The 18,814-nt window shown below is 46.2% G+C and overlaps 1 protein-coding gene across 1 annotated transcript in view; it reads left to right on the forward strand.

Annotated features, from left to right (window-relative positions):
• The window catches only part of LOC147611760 (ubiquitin-conjugating enzyme E2-17 kDa-like), a 51,208-nt gene extending 33,500 nt beyond the window's left edge, over positions 1-17,708 (forward strand). The window contains exons 2-4 of the mRNA XM_086784807.1: positions 16,702-16,829; positions 16,958-17,062; positions 17,246-17,708. Coding sequence (XP_086640933.1) covers positions 16,702-16,829; positions 16,958-17,062; positions 17,246-17,389 — 377 coding nt within the window. The 3' untranslated portion in view covers positions 17,390-17,708. The remainder of the gene's footprint in view (positions 1-16,701; positions 16,830-16,957; positions 17,063-17,245) is intronic.
• The last annotated feature ends 1,106 nt before the right edge of the window (positions 17,709-18,814 follow it).

The raw sequence follows: 18,814 nt of genomic DNA on the forward strand, positions 1-18,814 counted from the left end.
AGAAGGAGGGAAGAAGGTTCCGCCCATTTTGCATACAAAGGATAAGATCTTTGAGGCTGATCAGTATGTGGAGAGCTTGGATGAAGCTTATCGGAGAGTTAAGTTGGCCCTCCAGAAAACTCAGCAGAAGCAAAAGAAAGCCGCAGACCGTCACAGACGTGATTTACAGTTTGCATTGGGTGATTGGGTTCTTTTGCGTTTTGAAAAGGCTAGACTCAAGAAGATGAAGGGTAAAGAGCGCTTATTCCCTAAATTGAGCATGCGATATTATGGGCCTTTTCAGGTTTTGGAAAAGATTGGTGAGGTAACCTATCGATTGAAGTTACCAGATCACTGGAGGATTCACAATGCTTTTCACGTGAGTCTTCTTAGACCTTTCCGTGGGGATGTGCCTGAGGATGTATTAGATGAGGCTCAGCCGGAAGTTGAGGAACTTGATGAGGTTCTGATTCCAGAGCAGATACTGGCACATAAAGAAAGGAAGGTACGAGGTAAAGTTTCCCGTCGCTATCTTGTGAAGTTCAAGAACTATTCACCGATGGATGCGAAGTGGATGGAGGAAGGTGACTTAACAGATTCACCTCAGGTTTTGCAGCTTTATCTCGATGCCTTTGAGTTAGAGCCGACTCTTATTGTGGCTCATTCAGGTTCAGCAGAGCATGGGTCTGGAGCATTACCTGATGCTCAAGAGGGGGGTAGCACCTCCACTCCCTTGATACAGACAGGCTCAGATGACATCTAGAGGTCGCTTGGTGCAGATTTTATCTCATCCGAAGGTACTGAGGCTGACAGTACATCTGTTTATGGGACTTCTATGATATATGTGTACTAGTCACATGAGATTTTTGTGGATATGTATGGTTCACAGTGGTATACAACTTGGACTATTACTATGCCATTGGTTTGCAGTGAATATTGATACATGTGTATGGCTCAGAGAGATTGGGACGCTGATCTTGCCATATTGTATATTTCACTTTGGATATTTTGATGCATCACCAGAATGCAATCGAGGACGCTTGCCATTTTTCAAGAGGGGGGTATGTCATGGCCCTGTGAAAATGGAGCAGGACGAGTGTGGGCATGGTGGTTGCAGAGTCAGAATATTTCATGATTCACATGGGGGGTGCCCGGACAGAGTTTAAGATGTGTGGACATCCCTAGGTGTGAAGAGGGGAACTAGAAACATTAAGTTTTAATGTTTATTGGAGTTTGCCCCTAGGCCTTAGTGGCCCTAGGAACTTATTAAAGTTGGGGCCCTAGGGATTAATTTGGGGAGGAGTTTTCTCTCTCTTCTCTCTCTCTCTTCCCTTTTTGGGAGTCGTGGAGTAAAAGAGGAGTTTCCTTCATGCGCATGAGGAGAAGCGTGGAAAAGCTCAAGAGGAGGAAGGCGGCTGTTTTTCTGTGTGCTGCTGCTGATTTTCTGAGTGTAGATCAGCCGTACAGCACTGTACGGCCAGATCTGTGTAAGCACTCTCTTTCTCTCTCTAGTACAGGCGGCGGGTCTTCTTCTCTCTGCTGGATTCTCTGCGCACAGGGTCTGGACAGACTGTACCAGCAGGTACAACAGCCAGTACAACACTGTACGGCTGCTGTACAGTGTACGGACAGCCAGGTACAGCAGGTACACTTGCTGCAGGCTGCTGCAGGTGGTGCAAACAGGTGCTGGACAGACTGTTTACTCTGATTCAGACAGGTACAAGAGTGGACAGCTGGCTGTTTGTGCAAGTACAATTCTTGGCACGTATCCCGAGGCGGTACAGACGGGTACTGTGCTGATTTTCAGATCTGTACTTTCAAGGACAGCATAGGAGTGAGCATCAGGAGGAGGATACAGGCAAGTGCAAGCACACGTGTGAAGCAGGGTTGTGGATTCAAGTGCCTGCAAGCACAGATTGGTGCTGTTGCTTCCTCCAGTGTTGTTTCACGAGCTGAACTTGGTAAGCTCTGTTTCTGTTCATCTATCTCTCTTTCTATTGCTTGATGTCTGTTGCAGATATGTGTTATCTGGCCCCTTGTGAGAGGAGGGGTATGGCAGATTGACAAGGGATTAAGACAAGACTGGACAGCACATGTATGTTTGAGCTGAGAAGATGTATCATGCACTTGAGTTATGTCAGATGTATGCCCATGGCTGGCCTGCTTAGTGATCTTGGCTGATCAGAGGGAGGCACAGTGTGTTGTTTGAAGACACAGATCTGTGTGCATAGATCCTCTGTGCTAAGAAGGATTTGTGGGCCGTCAGATTGGACTTACAGGTGTAAACTCTTGGCTGGTCTTTGTGTTGTACTCAGCCATACATATTATTTTAATTGAATAAAGAAATACCGCAAGGGGCGCCAAGCTTTGGGGCCAACAGGTGTTGCTGTGTTTTCAGATTTGGGCACTCTAGCTCCAATCTGTGTTTTGTTTCTCATCTAGACTACAAGTGGACGGGTGATTGCTCCTACCGCACTCTGGTTTTCTATCAGAGGCCGGTTTCAAAGCACATGAGAATGAGCATTGGTTGCAAGCTATGCAAGCTGAAATTTCTTCTATCATGAAGAACAATACATGGGATTTTGTGGAATTGCCTAAAGGCAAACATGTAATTGGAACAAAGTGGGTGTACAAAGTCAAAAGAAAGTCTGATGGTACTATTGACAGGTACAAAGCAAGACTTGTGGCTAAAGGCTACTCCCAGAAAAAGGGAATAGATTATGAAGAGACTTTTGCTCCTACTTCGAGAATGACCACAATAAGATCAGTGATTGCATTGGCTGCCCATAAAGGATGGAAAGTGCATCAATTGGACATCAAAATTGCATTCTTAAATGGGGATTTACAGGAGGAAGTATATGTAAATCAGCCCATTGGTTTTGTAGTTCCTGGTGAGGAACATAAAGTATGCAGGTTGCACAAAGCATTGTATGGGTTAAAGCAAGCTCCAAGAGCTTGGTATGATAAGATACATGCTCATCTAACCAGCCAAGGTTATGAGAATAGTCCAGTTGAAAGCACATTGTATGTGAAGAAAACCGATGCCGATATTCTCATAGTTATCTTGTATGTAGATGACATGCTCATTACAGGTACAAGCAAAGCACAAATTTCAGATTTGAAAGCTGATTTGAAAGCTGAATTTGATATGTCAGATTTGGGGCCTTTACACTACTATCTCGGCATACAGTTTATGCATACAGATGATGGCATTGTTATGCAGCAAACTAAGTACATAAAAAGTTTGCTAAAAAGGTTTCACATGGATGAATGTAAGCCCATTTCTACTCCGGTAGAACCAGGTGTACGGCTTACTATGCATGATATTGGAGAGCCTTTTGAGGCCGGCATTTACAGCCAGGCAGTGGGATGCCTCATTTACTTGTGTAACACGAGGCCAGACATATCTTGTTGAGCAAATTCATGCACAGTCCAAGCACAAAGCATTGGCAAGCAGTCAAATGCATTTTTCGATATCTCAAGGGTACCCTGGATCTTGGTTTGTTCTATCCCAGGGGAGGCAGCTTGCAGCTTTATGCATACAGTGATTCAGATTGGGCTGGTGATTATGAGACCAGGCAATCCACCAGTGGGAATTGTTTTTTTCTTGGCAGCTCATGCATATCTTGGTTGAGTAAAAAGCAACCCACTGTTGCTACATCTACTTGTGAGGCTGAGTACAGGGCAGTCTTTACAGCTACAGTAGATTGTGTATGGTTGAGGAGACTATTGGCTGATCTTCGTGAGTGTCAGCAGACACCCACCACCATTCTCACTGATAGTCAGAGTGCTATGGCCGTGGCACGAAATCCAGTATTTCATGCACGAACCAAGCACATAGAGATTCATTATCACTATGTCAGAGAGAGGCTACATGCAGGGGAGATCAGTTTATCTTATTGCCCTACATAGGATAATGTTGGAGATCTATTCACAAAGGCTTTACCTCGAGAAAAGTTTGAAGCTTTCCGCAAAGCTTTGGGCTTACTCTCATACAGAGAGTGATCTGCTACCCTTGTACAGGTTCACACTTTCACTACAGGGGGGATTTGTAGGCATATGCTCACTTATGGTAGTGCTATGTGTGAACAGGGCTTAACCAAGGGCACTTTTTCCCATGTGGTTTTTCCCCTTGGACATCAAGTGTGAAAGGACACTCTAACATATAATATTTTGTACTTCTATATTATATGGATGTGGCACACATGCAAGGGTTGACTTGCATTTTGTGGATACCACACTTTTGGCTCTCTCTCTCTCTCTCTCTCTCTCTCTCTCTCTCATTTCTGTGTTTGAGCTTTTCTAAAATGCATCTAACCCTAATTTGCAGGTTTGTGTGTGTGAGTGTGTGAGTCCAACACCCAACAAAGCGCTCACCTCCCGGTCGCTCTCCTGCTTGTTGCCTTGGAATTCTGGATCCACTACATAAGTTGCTGCATGCAATGGAGAGTAGTAAGAATTCCACCTTCCTAGACACAAGGCATGGATCTCCCCGTATCTGTCGGTTGCAGGCACGAAGTCTTTCAACTTCTCTATCATGCGATCCATGGCCTCATAGACCTTGCCTATGCATGGTTGCATAGCGTCTACAATCCTCAATAGGTGGACTATGGGCCTCACCATAGCATCTGTGGTCTTCACACGCTCCCACCAAGAGGCGTCATCCGCCCGTAGCCTACACTCTTGGGCCAGTGTTTGTATGGGACTCTTGCATGGCGACAAACTCGTCGCTAAGGAAAAGCCCCCTCAAAGCACCGCTACAATCCTTCAACCGACCCAACATGAGAAAGTTGTAGGCAAACCGGGTGTCGGAATATTTGAGGAGAGAGAGACAGGACCTCTTGTTGAACTCATGCCGAAGTCTTTGGTGGTTGAGGACAAAGGAGTCTTGGCCTCCTCAATGAGCGGGTTGATTCATGGCAATGCCCCGATGTCCTTGAGGAGGTTGTTTAGGCAATGAGCCATACAAAAGGACACCGTGACATGTCCATACATACCTTGGAGAATAGCTCCCGCCGCCCTATTGGAAGGCCCCCCATCCGCAACAAAGCCCACTACATGCTCGGGGCCAATGATCTCCATGGTGGTAGCCCACTCCGCCGCAAGCACATCCGCGCTCTTCCCGGTGCCGGATGCATCATGAGATGAGATGAAGTACATCTCTCCGCGGGAATATGCAACCACGCCGTGAATACTCCTCTTGTGGGTGTCACTCCATCCATCCACAATGAGGGAGACTTTGTTCCTCTCCCATTGCCGCTTTGTGTTGTCGGCCGCTTGCTCTAGCTTCTCCTTCTCGAGCAATGTAGTGTGCAAGCTCTCGGATGAGGGGGGCGTATAGGTTGAGCCATACTTCCCAATCTTCTTATCCATGACCTTGAAGTATTCCGACCTATTCAAGAAAGTAATTTACTAATGAGAAGGGGACTAGGATGATGAAAACATGAATGATGAATTGGCAATGATCGATTGCACTTACCTAGCCGCTTGAAAGGCAATGTGGTCGTGGAAGAAGAAGCGGACCACCGCCATATCCACCTCCTTCAACTTGGGGTTCCAATTCTCCCCAAGTGTAGATTGTCGTCGTGGGCCACGTAATGGTTGAGAGGCCGTGGAGATGGAGGGTGCCGGCATTGTGGATGGAGTAACATTCTGACTTGATGGTGAACCGTGAAGGTGATGGTGTGCATGATCTCGATCCACCACATGACTCCATTGTAGAGGCTTGAGTTCCTCTCCCCATCGTTAAAGGATCCACGGCCACTCGTGGTGTCCTTCTTGCCGCTTTGACTGCCTCGTAGACGCTAAGCTTGTCAAGAAGTTCCCGTCTCTTCTCTCGGGCATGACATTCGTGCAAAACCTAACCTCATGCCCACTCTCATGCAAGAGGTGGGCTCGCACTTTGTCGGTGCCACCCGTTTGCCGGTACGGGCAAAGCTTGCATGTCCATGGCGGAGAACCGCCTCCATGAGCGCATGGGGTGTAGTTAACCTCCTGCCACCATGTCCATCCCGTTGTCCTTCCACTATGGGAAACCCCGGCACGTGAGGAGGATGCCATGGTTGAAGATGGCTTGACTCTTGAGCCTTGAGGAATGAGAGAGAGAGAGAGAGAGAGAGAGAGAGAGAGAGAGAGGCCTGGAGCCTAGAGGCTTGGAAGTTGGAAGGCTCAAGAGGCTTGAGGGAGAGGTGAGAGAGAAATGAAATGAAATGATAGTAGACTCTAGAGAGTAGGGCGGCGGCCCGCGGGCCTTGTGTGAGAGGCTTGGAACCTGGAAGTTGGAAGTAGAAGATTCAAGAAGCTTGAAAGTTGTGTGTGCTTGTAGCCTTGTAGAGGCTTGTTCTTATATAGATAGGCAAGAGAGAGAGGCAAGCCTCAAGGGCAAGAGAGAGAGAGAGGGCCAAGGCCCAAGGCCCAAGGCCCAAGCCATCCCCAAACGGCCAAGCCGACAGCCAATGGTATACATCAATGAAGGGGGTGTCCACAGCTCCCTGAAGAACATGCCTGGGTCTGCTCTGAAGCGAGCCAGTCGCTCTGCACCCTCTTTGTGAAACTGAGCTCTGATCTCTGTCATCTCTCTCTGGTATAGGCGTGGTGTCCGAAAGCCAGGTGTCCTCTGTCTCTTGCGGGCTTTGAGTGTCTCTGCTCTCTGGAGAGTAATTCCCTGCAGTGTAGGGGCTGGGAGTGGGGTGGATCTCTGAAAAAATGTAGTAATTTGTGTCTGTCGTCTCCCCTCTGGAGCTGTCTGAGCCTGTAATGATGTCTCTCTATGACGCTGTATGTCTAGAATGAATCTCCCCAATATGCGTTGGTCTACTGCCTCAGAGCTGGCGTAGGGAATGTGGCTCTCTGAATAAAATGGGATATCTCTCTCTGATGGCTTTGTTTTCTCTTATGTCTCAAAGTTTTGGCGGATTCTTCTCAAGGTCACACCTTTCATGACACGATTAGTGAGGAGGAGAAGAAAAGAAAGATTGAGTCAGGGTTGCAAAGAATCATTCCGAAGAGCCTTGCAGTGTATCTCCACAACATTCTATAGGAGCTCATATATTCAGCTACTATTTTTGAGGAGCTACATGGCAAGGGAGTATCAAAAAGACAAGAATTCAGCTCATACAAGGGGAAATTTAGAGCTAGAAATGAGCAGAAAAAGGGTGGATAGCCATCTAAGTTTATGTCCAATGAGTCCAAGGATGCAAAAGGGGGCTTGGAAAAGAAGCCGAGGGGTAAAAAGGATGATTGTAAGCTGTCCAGACAGCTTATTTTTGATTGCATGAGAGAGGGAAAGTGCTTCTTATGTGGGAGCAAGGATCATATGAAATCTCAATGTCCCCAGAATCCCAAAAGGAATAATGTGCAAGATGCAAAATCTAGTGTGAATGTTATACTCGATGTTCAGGGTAATACTCCACATAAGCCAAAGAGTAGGATTTTATGCAAAGCTTGGGACAAGTTAAAGGATTAAACAGCTTTATTTCTTTTTGATAATGCCTCTACAGATAACTTTATTTTCATTCAGATTGCTACTACTCTTGGGCTAAAGCCCGAGAAATTGGGCATGGATTTTCATGCAGATGTTGCCTTTGAGGGCAAGGAAGTCAAGGTCACTCCCATCATCAGGAAGCTTCGCAAACAAATACAATGATATTTAGATCATGAAGACTTCCTCATAGCACTACTTACAGGATGTGATGTGATACTTGGGATGCCATGGCATTATCGGTTGGATCCCAAGATTTTCCACAAAGAGAAGAAAGTTATGTTTACTCATAGGGATAGGGAAGTTTATATTGATGCGGGTACTATTGGGAGTACCATACCTGTTGTAAGCCACATTTCTATTTTCAAGGCAATAAAGAAATTAGCTTGTTCTTACTTAGTCTCTGTACGTGATAATGTTGAGCATGATGTTGTAAATTCCGTAGATCAAGATAAATCATAAGATTGATTTCTTAAGTGATTATGTTGATTATTTTGCTAATTCTCTACCTGGACAGTTACCCCTAGAGAGGCGAGATCATTGTATTGATATAATCCTTGGTAGCTCTCCTCCTAACCGACCTCCTTTTTCTTCGCCTTATTGTTCTCCAGTTTTGCTTGTGGAGAAAAAGGATGGGACATACAGAATTTGTGTTGATTACAGGGTCCTTAACAAGATTACCATCAAGAATAGGTTTTTGATTCCTCGAATTGATGATATTCTAGTTAAACTTGAGGGAGTTGCTTGTTTCAATCGCATTGATCTTAAGAGTGGCTACCATCAGATTAGAGTGGTATCTCAAGATGTGCACAAAACGGCTTTTAGAACATCATTTGGACTGTATGAGTATTTGGTGGTGCCATTTGGTCTTACAAATGCTCTAGTCACTTTCAATAGAGCTAGCACACTTCCTCTCTCTCTCTCTCTCTCGGTTTGGGGCCTATGGGACACAGACCAGGCCACTGACAGAGATACACATAGCAGTATGGAACTGTAATGGTTCACTATGGGTGCAGCCTGGACGACTGGAGCATGTTATGGTGGGGAGAGACATCATACTTCTGACAGAGACACATCAGAGTCCAGAGAGAGGGCTACCTCGAGTAGAGGGATTCCAGTGGGATTCAGCATACAGGAGGACCACACGCCAGGGTACCTCGAGAGGGTCGGGGGGAGTAGCAGTCCTATTCAGACGGGAGCTACAGGGGAGACTGAGAGTGGTAGCACAGGATCCAGAGGCCAGATACATGTGGATCAGCTTACAGCTCTCACAGGACAGGGTTATATACATAGCTCTATGTTACTTTTCTCCATCAGGATCCTTCTATGTCATTACAGAGGACATGCCACAGGAGGAGGAGATAGGAGCCTCGCCATACACTTGTCTGTCAGAGGAGATTATGCATTATTCTACACTAGGGGAAGTATTTCTTACGGGCGACTTCAATGCCCACACACAGAGCATACAGTGTGAGGTGTATGACTATGATGACATGGAGATCCTCCACCCTGTGGATCCAGAGGAGATAGGGGCTAGTCGGGCATCAGAGGACATTGGACCAGACAGAGGACATTATGGGGACCACTTACTAGAGTTGGGAGCCAGGCATCGTCTCGTTATTTATAACGGGATGCTACAGTGGCCGGGATCAGGAGGGCTGACATGCTTCCCACATGGGGGTCATACACGGACCGGAGGCACGGTGGTAGACTACATTATGGGGTCTTTGGAGGCATCACAGCTTGTCACCTCATTCTCCATTCCACCTCGTCCTATTGGGGCAGATCATACATACTTGGCATTTTCACTAGCCGGATCACCAGTATCACCAGTCCCCCACATACCGACGCCATACACTACCATCTACTTCACACATGACATGGCAGACATATACACTGGCAGAGTAGAGGATGGGCTCCTACTCATGGATCCCCTGGCATCTATGGATACCATTACAACCCAGCTCGCATCACTCCTACACACGGCTGCATTACAGAGCTTCCCACATCGTGTACACTCAGGAGAGCTTGCGAGACCTGGGACTATGCCCCAGAACAGATGGTATGATGACGAGTGCAGAGCCCTATACTCACGACTCCGCATACAGAGAGCCTTGGGAGCCATCACAGAGCAGGAGTCGAGGAGAGAGATGAGGAGACTTACTCGCTGCAAAAGGCGGGCCTTCGCAGAGATACAGGAGCTAGAGATCTTTCATTTCTTCATGAGTAGAGATAGCCCTGTCTCATGGCGGCACTTCAGAGAGCCCCGGACCCCGACACCTATTGCAGACCCACAGACATGGCACACATATGCAGAGGGTCTATACCATGCCCCACAGTAGCCACCTATACCTCAGTCACAGGAGCCTCGACCTACCACAGCTAGCTTCTTTATCCACTCGATGGTACAGGAAGCTATCTGCCGCCTACAGCATGGACGGGCCGCCGACCATATGGGCCTGCAGGGTGAGCATCTCATATATGCAGTAGATTCTTTAGCTCCTTTTCTTGCACACCTGTTTAACAGGGCACTAGCAGAGGGTTTGCCTGCGGAGTGGACGATGCACACCATTGTGCCGATTCACAAAACAGGGGATATGCTCGATCCGAGCAACTACAGGACGGTTATGGTTGGCCACGTGCTGGCCAAACTCTATGGTGCAGTGCTGGAGCAGGAGCTTAGCTTATATGCTGAGCGAGCAGGTTTACGCTCATCAGGGCAAGCAGGCTTCAGGAGAGCTTTCTCTACCACTGACCATGTATTCACTTTGAGATGTATGATTGATCAGGCCAGAGTGAGGAAGAGAAAGCTCTATTGCTGCTTTGTGGATTTCCGCAAGCCATTTGACACAGTACCACGAGAGAGGCTCTTTCAACGCCTGCAGTCTCTTGGCATACCAGCAGATATGACATGGGGCATCTATGCATTATATGAGCAGGTTTTTGGGCGAGTCAGATGTCCAGGAGGTATGTCCGAGACTATTGCTAGCACCATTGGTGTGAAGCAAGGATGCCCACTTTCCCCCATGCTATTTGGGTTATACATTGATGAGGTGGCTGACTTCATTACACGGGGAGGCGGAGATGGAGTTGATTTAGCAGGTACCTTAGTACATATTATGCTCTATGCTCATGATATTGTATTAGTGTCTGAGTCCCCAGGTGGTCTACAGCAGCATCTACATGCCCTCCATGATTTCTGCACACAGAGGGGTCTTACTGTGAACCTTGGGAAAACCAAGGTTATGGTCTTTCATACATCGAGACAGGGCAGGAGTCAGCTGATATTCACTCTCGCAGGATGCCAGGTGGAGGTGGTGACATCTTACGTGTACCTAGGGGTTACCTTCTCTGCAGCAGCCACACGCTTTACCATGGGTTCAGCAGCCAGAGTTAGATTGACACGGGGATATGCAGCATTGGCTATGCTAGAGAGACAGTGCCACCAGGCGCATTTTCAGGAGCCCCGGACGAAGGGGTGGCTATTTGACACATTAGTCACACCGGCATTGATGTATGGAGCAGCAGTATGGGCGCCAGGCCTTGCTACCCATTGGTGGACACAGATAGAGAGACCACAGGCCCTCATGATGGCACGCATGATACGCAACAAACCGTCAGTACCTCATGACATTATCCGAGCAGAGTTTGCTGCGCCTCCTATGATGGTAGAGGCCATATTTCAGACTATATGCCTGCTAGACAGATTCAGAGAGATGCCACAGGACAGATTATCATACAGAGCTTTTCAGGCATCTAGACAGTTGGTTGAGGCAGGAGACAGAGGATCATGGTATGCACAGGTCACACATTGGTTCTTACTGCATGGCCTAGACATGGATCATCTACCACCATTCTAGTATGATAGGGATGCACCACATATCCGTCTCTCTCATAGTGAGAGGAACAGAGTATTGAGACAGGATCTATGGCAGCTCTATACACGAGAGACATGGATATCGCCTACACAGCCTCTTCCACCGAAGATGCTATACTACAGAGATCACTTCATGGAGATACATGGAGGGCTTTTTACCACACGGCTCCCGAGTGGCTATTGGTCAGCTCAGAGTTTCATCACACCGATTGGAGATTGAGACTGGCAGAGCAGCACGGATCCCCCGAGAGGAGAGGGTATGCAGATTGTGCAGAGAGGAGGTGGAGAGTGAGGAGCATTATGTATGCAGATGCAGAGCATATACAGCCATCAGAGAGAGATATCCCATTTTATTCAGAGAGCCACATTCCCTACGCCAGATCATTGAGACAGCAGACCAGCGCATACTGGGGAGATACATTCTAGACATACAGCGCCACAGAGAGACATTATTACAGGCTCAGACAGCTCCAGAGGGGGGGCGACAGACACAAATTACTACATTTTTTCAGAGATCCATACCCCTCCCAGCCCCTACACGGCAAGGAATTACTCTTGAGAGAGCAGAGACACTTAAGAGCCCGCAGGAGACAGAGGACACCTGGCTTTCGGACACCACGCCTATACCAGAGAGAGATGACAGAGATCAGAGCTCAGTTTCACAGAGAGGGTGCGGAGCGACTGGCTCGCTTCAGAGCACACCCAGGCATGTTCTTCAGGGAGCTGTGGACACCCCCTTCACTGATGTATACCATTTTATACCCCCAGTATGGTACAGGATGGAGCTAGCTAGGTTGCATATCATGATTGTATACTCCATGCATATAGCTTTGCATTCTCCTAGTAATAGAGCTCCATCCCCTGCACACCCAGATTCAGCTTTTTTATTCAGTACTTTTTCATTTTGTTGGGATGACAGAGGATACCCCATACAGGTACTCCGATTTGTCTCATAGGCCAAGTTCGGTCTTTTGGAAGACGTTAATAAAATCTTTCTTTCTTTCTTTCTTTCTCTCGCTTGCTTTTTGGAAGGAGCTGCTGGTGGGCTGCACTGGATTATACACTGCGTGAATATCACACACACGCATGCTTTTTGGGGAGAGAAGACCGGCGGGCTGCTGCGCTACAGAAAACACAGGCGCAGACTGAACCTCTTTCTCTCTCGTGGCTTTTGGAAGGAGGCTGTCTGGCTGCTGCGCAACAGTACATACAGGCGCCTATTGAATCTCTCTCCTTCTCCTGTGCTTTTGGCAAGAGGCTGGCTGGCTGCGCTGCTGTCCATACAGGCAGAGCTGGACACACAGGCATGGACTGTAGGAGGGAGTGCAGGGTTGGACAGCAGGTTCACCCATAAGTTTTCTCTCTCTCTCTCTCTCTCTCTCTCTCATGTTGAATCAGGTGCTGGACTTTAGGCGGCTGCAAGACAAGAGGGCAGGACAATACAGGGCTTTTCTCACGCCTCCTCTCTCTTGTGAAAAGCGACACAAGGACTGTAAGTTTCTCTCTCTCTTTGTGAGCAGGTGGGACTGTAGGAAGTGTCAAACTAAGTCTCTCTTTTCAGTGGCTCGTGACTGTTTTGGAGATGTTTCTTTGGCCCTTTGTGAGAGGAAGGGTTTGGTAGTCTGGAGGGTGGAAACATGGCAAGTTTTTGGACTGATTTGGAAGAGTTTGTGGACTGTTTTCATGGCTGAGTTTGTGGCTATGTGCATGGGCCAGTTAGATGCATATTCAAGGCCTCATGGATGCACTGTCTTTGCAGATTAGAGGAGATAACAGTGTGGTGTTTTTGGGACACAAAGCTGCGTGTAACCTCTATGCTAAGAGGTCCAGAGGATTGGCAGATTGGACATGCAGGCATACAAGCCATGAATGGCCATGTTGTACTCATTTAAACTTTTCCATTTGAATTTGAATAAAGAAATACCAAAAGGGGCGCCAAGCTTTGGGGCCAACAGGTGTCGTTCTTCTTTTCGTGTTGGAGCACTCTAGCTCCAACAGGTGTCGTTCTTCTTTTCGTGTTGGAGCACTCTAGCTCCCATTTATTTGTTTTATCTGTTGGACTACAATTGGTTTGGGTGACTGCTAGTCTACTGCACTTTGGTTTCTACCAGAGGCCGGTTTCAGTCTTCTTTCAGCTCTAAGGAATTGAATAGGAACCTTGATGCAAATCACCAACAAAGACAGAGAAGAGAGAGAGAGAGAGAGAGAGAGAGAGAGAGAGAGAGAGAGAGCTGTATTTTCAGTATAAGATATAGTACACGACACTGTCCATAGGGCTATACAAGATTGTGGCCTTTGGCCTTTGGCCTTCCAAAAGAGGAAATATAAAGACCCTTGACTAGACTCTTGACCTTCCCCAATTATGAGGGTCATATGAACTACAATGAACACAAGGCTTGTCTTTTATAGGCGTTTTGAAGCTTTATTCAACTGGACGACTGTTGGTCGGCTAGTTCTATGGACCCATAAATCTAGATGTGTTGCCAACATGAAGGATGACACCTCTAGTACTTGGCTGACTGGATCTTGGTCCACAGACAAGCCTTCACATGCTTGTAGAAGTTGCTAATGCTCAAATCCTAATGTTTATCTGTTGCCAAATCAGGGATTAGCATTGAAAATCAGCCATGTCCATGTGTGCATATGATATCCCTCTTGCTAAACTTGATGACGGGATTCCAACCTTTGACCTTGGATGATTGTCATCATCCTTTTGTCTCCTCATGGACTCCCAAATCTGTCATCCTTCCTTCTTGGCAACCTTTTCATTGAAAACCTTGCCATGGCTGTGACTCCACTTCAGATCTAATGTTGAGATCTCTTCAGATCTAGTGTTGAGATTTGTGCATTTATTCCACTTTGTCTCCTTGCCTTCATGCCTTGTCCCTGAACACTTCAATGATCTCCTTCGCGAGGTTGATCATGGCATCCTTGCTCCACCCCCCTTGGAACAATTTTCCCGAAAGCCTTACTTGGTATGCCCCAAATGGCATCCGACCCTTAGGCTGCCATTCCCTTGGGTTTTGCTGACACTGACCAGCCCCATGGGATTTCTACCTTGGCTGTGTTACTCTCCTTGGACCTGTGCACCTTTCTACACTTTCAGCCCTAAGCAACTGAATAGGAACCTTGACCAACAAAGAGAGAGAGAGAGAGAGAGAGAGAGAGAGAGAGAGAGTTGTATTTTCAGTATATTATATACTGTCCTTCTGCTACCAACTGAAACCCCCACTGGTTTCATCGGGCCGGGCCCATAGGACTGTCCAAGAGTGTGGCCTTTAGCCTTCCAAAAGAGGAAATATATAGACCCCTAACTAGACTCTTGACCTACCTCAACTATGAGGTTTAGATGAACTACAATGAACACAAGCCTTGTCTTTTATAGGCTTTTTGAAGCTTTATTCAGCTGGCCAACTCCTGGTCAGCCAGTTCCATGGATCCATAAATCTAGATGTGCTGCCAACATGAAGGATGACACCTCCAATACTTGGCCGATTGGTTCTTGGTCCATAGACAAGCCTTCACATGTCTGTTAAAGTTGCTAACGCTCAAATCCTAATGTCTATATGTTGCCTAATCAGGGATTAGCATTGGAAATCAGCGATGGCCATGTGTGCACATGACAAATAGGTCAAGTTTAGATAGGCAGTAATGGCATATGTTCTTGCGAAGCTTGACTTGATCTTGTTTGATTTGGTGCCAAATTGACAACTGCCAGGGTGGATAGTTTATTAGGGGTTAAAACTCAACAAGAGCTAGGTTCCAAGAATGCTAGAGTGCTTCCAATACCCGAAGTGGGATAGGAGACTGTCCTTGCGAGTAAGGAGTGTAGATTGGTGGCGAAGATAAGTGTTGAATGGCATGTACCAGCCTAAGGTTGAGAAGCTGAAAGAAAGTGAAGCAAATATGAAACATAGATGTAGGCCCAGATAGAAGACCTGTACCTGGAAACTGATGTTTATTGTTGAAATCTGAGCACGAGTAAACCCCGTAGGTGTTGTACAATGGTGAGAACGCTGCTAATGACCTCAACTGAATGCTGAAAAATGAGATGAACTGGGGGAAAGGGAGCCAGCCCTTATATACGGATGTTGGTCGGCCAGCTGTAGCAGGCCGACAGCATGGTAGTAGCAAAAATGCTACAAAAAATGCCTAAATACCAAAAAATGGCAGAAAAATGCTGAATAATCTCTGCTAAGATATGCCAATGCAGGGCCTCATAAATGGCCAATACAAGCATGAAAAAAGGTGATGTAGACCCTCTGGAGATGATATAATCCAATAGAAGCAACCCAAGATCGAGAGTGTTGATCCAAGTGAGGGAGAGCTTTCAAGGCAAGAGGAGCTCTTGGGTGACGCTATCACAGATGGGGAGATTCCAAATGAGGTTTCTTTGCCTTTATATAGGGAAGTGATAGCAAGTTGGATTCAGGTCGGCTAGGGCTTAGTTGGAAACCTTTTAGGAAGCCCAAAGCCCAATGGTTCGGCCTTCAAGTCTTCAAAAGGTCTTCAAGAAGCTATCCAAAGCTTCTACAAGTCTTGAAAGAGAATTGAAAAGCAATGCTTTCTCTTGTTCAAGCATTGTTTCAACTTTCGAACTCTTAGAAGACTTCCGTATTATGAAAATCTGTCTTGTGAGGAAACCCTTTTCTATTGAGTTCTAATCCCTAGTGAAAAAAGATGCTTGGTGGTCTCTCCCGTTCTTCTGTTTCTTCATTTGTGTTTATTGTCTTCTTTGGATTTTGGCCAAAGTCCCTTACTTGTATTGATGTCTAGCTGCTAGCATCAACCTCCAGTCAGCCTTTCTTTTTCTGCTAGTAGGGGGGTCGGTTTCACTTGTCAGATTTTGCTTCATGTTCTTTGTGTGTGGCTTTCATGTGCTGCATCAGAAACCGGTGTTCCGCTTCCCGTCCTTGCATTCTTCTTCCATACGTTGATTCATTTGCTTCATCTATTGCATCGTGTAAAGGAAATTTGTTCCTTGTTGATGGTGCTTGAGGGAGGGTTGGATATATAGCTTGGTGTTGGATAATTGTAGAGCAAGGGTTTCCTTTGACTAACTGCCCTCAAGGCTTGTTCATCACAAGGCAAGAACTTCACATTATATGGGTGAGCGCTTTAACAACTTGATTACTAATAAATTGTTTTTCGTGACAGGATTTGCTCCTTTGTTCTCAAAAGGGGCTTTTGGAAGTTTTATGAGATTTGCCTTTTCCAACTTTGCAACATCCACACTCATGATATATATATTTTGTGCTGTTTTATTTCAGTTTTCTTGAATGCTTCAAATATTCTCAACCTTTTCAACCCCAATTTACCCAATGACTCTTTTTGTATCATTCTTTTGTCTCAATGTGCGTGGCAGGGCCTGTTGCTGAGGACATGTTCCATTGGCAAGCTACAATCATGGGCCCGTCTGATAGTCCATATGCAGGCGGGGTGTTCTTAGTCAACATTCACTTTCCCCCAGATTACCCCTTTAAGCCCCCAAAGGTAGTATATGTTTAATCTTCAGGTGGCAAGCAAAGCTGCACATCATAGAGCATCTGACCCAACTATCACCAGCAGTTAGAATAGAAGTCTTTACTTTCACAGATTTTTCGACTGTTTCGTTTTTGAAGGTTGCCTTTCGTACCAAGGTTTTTCATCCAAACATCAACAGCAATGGAAGCATTTGCTTGGACATTTTAAAGGAGCAATGGAGTCCTGCTTTGACAATCTCAAAAGTAAACCTTACTCCCTATCCACGTTGGCAGCAGTTTTGACTACACTTGCATTTACATATTTGTGCCACATGGGGCGATTGATAGTGTGTTCCATGCCTTACACATGAATACAAGTGTTTTTATAGAACAGATTTGGTGCATTCTAAGTTGAAGTATATTTAAATGATTTGTTGAACTTTCCAGGTTCTCCTTTCGATATGCTCACTTCTTACGGACCCGAACCCAGATGATCCACTTGTTCCTGAAATAGCTCATATGTACAAGACTGACAGAGCCAAATATGAGGCAACGGCACGGAGCTGGTCACAGAAGTATGCAATGGCTTGATTCAGGTGAAATGGATCTTAACAGTTATATAGTTAGTTAAAATAAGTAACAGCCAAGTAACGACAGCATGGTAATACCTGTTGTTTACCCCTGTTATTAAGTATTTCTTCCTTATAGAATGTGCTCAAAGATGATTTTGGAAACAACTGTTTAACCATGATTTAAAAAAAAAGATCGTCAGTTATATTAATTACTGATCAGTGGACAAGTCTTTACTTCAGAGTCCCTGAGTTTGCAACACCTGGTCAAACTTGCCACTTGAAGGTAATGATGCCTTTCAGCATTTGAAAGTTGTGTAGGAGTATGAATTCTGGGGAAATAGTCTTCTTATTTTCTTTCTTTCAAATCTCATTTCCTCAGACCATATGCTCTTTATGAGGGCTGTTATTTGGTTGCATCGTCCTCAGTCCGTAATAGCTTTCAAGGTTGTCATGAGTATCATAATGATTGACCTTACAACAATGTGGGATTGCACTGGTCTAAATAGAAGTAGGAGGGTCAAACTTGTGCCTTCATGACCTGAGGGGAGGTTTCATATGAGCTAGAACCAAAATGGGAGCTTTTTACAGTTTGCATTCAAAAGAACTTGAAACAATGTCAGCATTGCTTGACAATGCAGCATTGTACTTTCCCCAAGAAGAGATCCTGCTGATCAGTTGGCGATGTTGCTCCCCTGATGAGAGAAGGGGTCTTCTCCCTCGTGTTTCTGAGGAGAGGTTTGCCTGCTGAGCTTGATGGCGACTTTTTGACCTCTGAAGTGTATGTCCTTTCAAGATTGTCCATCTTTTTTACTTTTTGCCCAGGCTAGACAAAAAGGAGGGTCAAATTGGCAATGGGGGTACAGCCTGGGGGTGTGGTGGTTTCCCAAGTTTAAACCCCGGCAAGTGGCCACAAGTTTTAATCCCTTCAGGTGGGAAGACCGAGCTGCCTTGGGGCGGGTGCCAAATTGCAACTACAGAAGGATCTACTCAAGGAGAAAAGAGGCGCATCTACTCAAGGAGGAAAAAGGTGTGTCAAATTTAAGAGTCAGTGCAACCTCGGTGAATTGATCCTCAAGTGAGGTTCGATCAGGAAGGAGCAGATCCTTGTGATGTGGGCAGGATTGCGTGGCAGAGATGTGGCTTCTACCCATGGGAGCCTCTGGCTTTATTGAGCATCTGTAGGGTGGACAGTGAGGAGAGGGCTGGAGGTGGAGGAGTGCAGGAGGGCTACTAGTTGAGATATGGTGGCCGGGGTTGGATTGGGCGGAAGAGCCCATCAGAGGGTGAGTTGTGTTTCAAAAAGTGAGTACCAGGGTCACATGGTAGGGATGCCCATGGAGTAGCCTCGAATATTTTCCAAGGTCCAACCTTATGGTGTAGTAGATTAATTAATTGGCCTGATTGGTAAGGTGATTTTAATAGCAATGGAGCACTAAAGTAAAGA

Source organism: Cibotium barometz, chromosome 47, assembly GCF_041138505.1.
Source record: "Cibotium barometz isolate CiBa-2024 chromosome 47, ASM4113850v1, whole genome shotgun sequence".
NCBI lineage: Eukaryota > Viridiplantae > Streptophyta > Polypodiopsida > Cyatheales > Cibotiaceae > Cibotium > Cibotium barometz.